Source organism: Geospiza fortis, unplaced genomic scaffold, assembly GCF_000277835.1.
Source record: "Geospiza fortis unplaced genomic scaffold, GeoFor_1.0 scaffold188, whole genome shotgun sequence".
Classification (NCBI taxonomy): Eukaryota; Metazoa; Chordata; class Aves; order Passeriformes; family Thraupidae; genus Geospiza; species Geospiza fortis.
In genome coordinates, this window is record NW_005054337.1 from 3,392,519 (window position 1) to 3,395,524 (window position 3,006).

General features: G+C 48.8%; 2 protein-coding genes across 2 annotated transcripts in view; both read right to left on the reverse strand.

Annotated features, from left to right (window-relative positions):
- SLC35C2 (solute carrier family 35 member C2) overlaps positions 1-2,963 on the reverse strand; it is a 4,973-nt gene extending 2,010 nt beyond the window's left edge. The window contains exons 1-4 of the mRNA XM_031058083.1: positions 1,332-2,963; positions 1,040-1,112; positions 715-883; positions 345-428 (exon numbers count right to left, since the gene is read on the reverse strand). Of these exons, the coding sequence (XP_030913943.1) occupies positions 345-428; positions 715-883; positions 1,040-1,105 (319 nt within the window). The 5' untranslated portion in view covers positions 1,106-1,112; positions 1,332-2,963. The remainder of the gene's footprint in view (positions 1-344; positions 429-714; positions 884-1,039; positions 1,113-1,331) is intronic.
- The window catches only part of ELMO2 (engulfment and cell motility 2), a 16,032-nt gene continuing 15,348 nt past the window's right edge, over positions 2,323-3,006 (reverse strand). Inside the window, exon 22 of the mRNA XM_031058069.1 lies at positions 2,323-2,350. Coding sequence (XP_030913929.1) covers positions 2,323-2,350 — 28 coding nt within the window. The remainder of the gene's footprint in view (positions 2,351-3,006) is intronic.

The window sequence follows — 3,006 nt, forward strand, 5'->3', positions numbered from 1 at the left end:
TGGACAAAGGAAGGCCTAGGAAGAAGACAATGAGTAGCAGAATACCATTCCCAGCTCCCAGGATTCCTCTTAATAAGACTGATGGGGTGGGCTGCTCACATTCCAGTATGAGGAGGATGTGGAGCCAGTTCTTCACAGCCCTTACGTCCACAAGTGTGGCAGGCTACTACTTCTATGCACTCTTTTAACATTCTGCCAGCATAAGATAAATCCAGGTCTCTAACTACCTTGCAGAGTTGATAGTTGTTCACTTATCTAAGTGAATTATCTCCAACAACAAACTGCTAAGCAATCTCCCACCACTCTATAAAGCTCTCCCTGCTTTCTCTAATGAACTCACGCACCCTCAAACACCGCAAAGAGTGGGAGGAGCCCCAGGAACATGAGCGGCTGCAGGTGAAACATGATATCAATGGGATTCTGGAGCCCTGAAAGAGGAGAATCAATAACAGAGCAGGCAGCAACAAGCCAGGGAATAACACAGGTCCCAGAGCATTTATTAGCACCATTCCTAGACATACACCTTATTTGTGATGCCCACACCTGTGCTCCTGCAGACACCCAGCCACCTTCGTTACCCACCAACAGATATCCCATGCTCAAGGTTTCAAACACCTTCCATCAGATGTTTAGTTTCTGCAGCAAGGGCAATCACCTCTCCTTATTCCCCTCCCTGTCACCAGCACCACCACCCCCTCCTGGCATCCCACATACCCAGTTCAGCCTTCTGCATCAGGATCTGTGTGAGAGTCCAGCGAATGCCCCCCAGGAAAGAGGCACAGAGCACCAGCACAAAGCCCTGTGCGTTGAACTGTGTGGACTTGTAGGTGAACATGAACAGTCCCCCAGCAATGAGCAGAACCACCAGCAGCAACGTCACCCTCTGCAGGAGAGCAAACACAACAGAGACAGGCACCTCCTTCCTTCCAGATTCACTCACATAACTGCAGCATTCCTCTGCTCACATGTTTCTTGTGCATGCACTGCCTGTTTCCCTGGGTCTGACCTCCCTCCCTACAGCTTTGTGTGGGACTCTTACCATTTCCTCCAGCTTGAAGAGCAGTGAAAAAAGCAGGATGAAGAGAATGGCAGAGGATTTGGTCATCGTGTAGCTGTAAGGACCAAAATACACTGTCAGACTCCTTCAGTGTAGTTCTTCCCATCAAAGTACTATTAGGAACCATCACTCATTTCTACACTGCTACCAGCAAGCAATCACAGACCCTGCATGCTGATCCCACTAACCAAACACCTGTCCAAGAAACTCCCCCTGGCAAAGCACTCTCCAAAGCCCACCAGAGGCTCCCAGGGAACGTGGGGTTTGTACTCACAGGGAGACAGTGACATACAGGAAGCTCCAGTTACTCAGCCCAATATCCAAGGAAGTTGACAGAGCTAAAGAATTAATGAAAAAGTCCTGAAATTAACCGAACCCTGTGACATGAAACAAACCCACCACAAAACCCTGCTTCATGGCCACAGATAGCAGAGCAGACCCAGGGGAAAAAAAAAAGCTTTCCTCAAGTTAGTTCTTCAGAACCAACATAACTCAGATATTCTGAGCTCTTCATGTTTCTGTCCTGTTCCTTGTGACTCAAGTTGGGCTCAGCATTGCACTCGCTCAACATGCATTACAAAAAAGCCAGAAATAACTTTTGCCCTCCGTGTGACTGAAAGTGATTGCAGATTTGCATAAAGTCTTTCTTGACTGTATCAGAACATGGTAACTTGTAAGTCTGATGGCCACTGCAAGAAGCCTGAAAAAGCAACAATTATCTGCACAGAGCCTTAACCCTGGTGCAGCTTTTGGTACAGTCTATTCTCCCTTCTGTGTAAGCTTCCTACTACAGGAAACAGTGTTACTGATCCAAGGGTAGGCCATGCTGAAAGGTCAAATTGCTGCAGATGCGGAGAAAGCTTTTTTCAAGAAACCATGGGGCATGTTACGTAAGGTACTGCAAACCTTGCCAGAGATCACAGACCAGATGCTGTTCTGTGGGAGCCAATACAACACAGCCAAAGAACTGCAGAAGTAGTTACAGTTCTGTGCTCCAAGTAGGAGTTTCACTCCTTGGTCTCAGATAGTTCTGTGTGCCATGAATGATGAATTCTCTACCAAGCTCCACCCTGAGAAAGATGCAACACATGGCTTGATACCAGCGTTAAAAAGAAAATGTTACTTGCAGACACAACTCATCAAGGCACTGCAGAAGGTTCTCTGTGCCAGTGACTCCTTCAGAAAGATTCATTCTGCGTGGCCTCTCCCTATCCTTATACATCTCTGTAATGAGCAATGAAGGTGGCATGTCTCAGGCTGAACCTTTAGGTAGCATCTACACCTGCCCTACACCTGGTAAGGAAACACAGGGCTTGGAGCAATGGCTGGACCCCACAGCTCACCTTGTCCCAGGGAATTGGCCCCAATCACCCTAGGCAAAGGGCAAAGGGCTCTGGAAGCAGCCAGAGTGCCACAGGCACCTCTGAGCAGCCTCCTAGAGTCACAGAATATGCTGAGTTGGCAGGGACCCACCAGGATCATTGAGTCCAACTCCTGGCCCTGCACAGGACACCCCAAGAATCTCACCCTGTGCTTGAGAGTGTTGTCCAAATACTTCTTGGACTCATTCAGCCTTGGTGCCATGACCATCCCCCTGGGGAGCATGTTCCAGTGCTCAACCACCTCTGGGTGAAAACCTTTCCCTAATATCCAACCTAAACCTCCCCTGATTCACCTTAATATGTTTTCTTGTATCCTGTCACTGGTTATGAGAGTGAAGAGGAGATCAGTGCCTGCCCCTCTGCTTCCTGTCGTGAGGATGCTGAAGACCACAATAAGGTCTCCCCTAAGTCTCCACTTCTCCATACTGAACACACCAAGTGACCTCAGCCGCTCCTCACAAGGCTTCCCCTCCATCACCATCCTCGTGGCTCCTCTCTGGATGATCTCCAACATCTTTCATATATTGTCGTGCCCCAAACCTGTGTCCCGCTCCCGCTCCGCCGCCT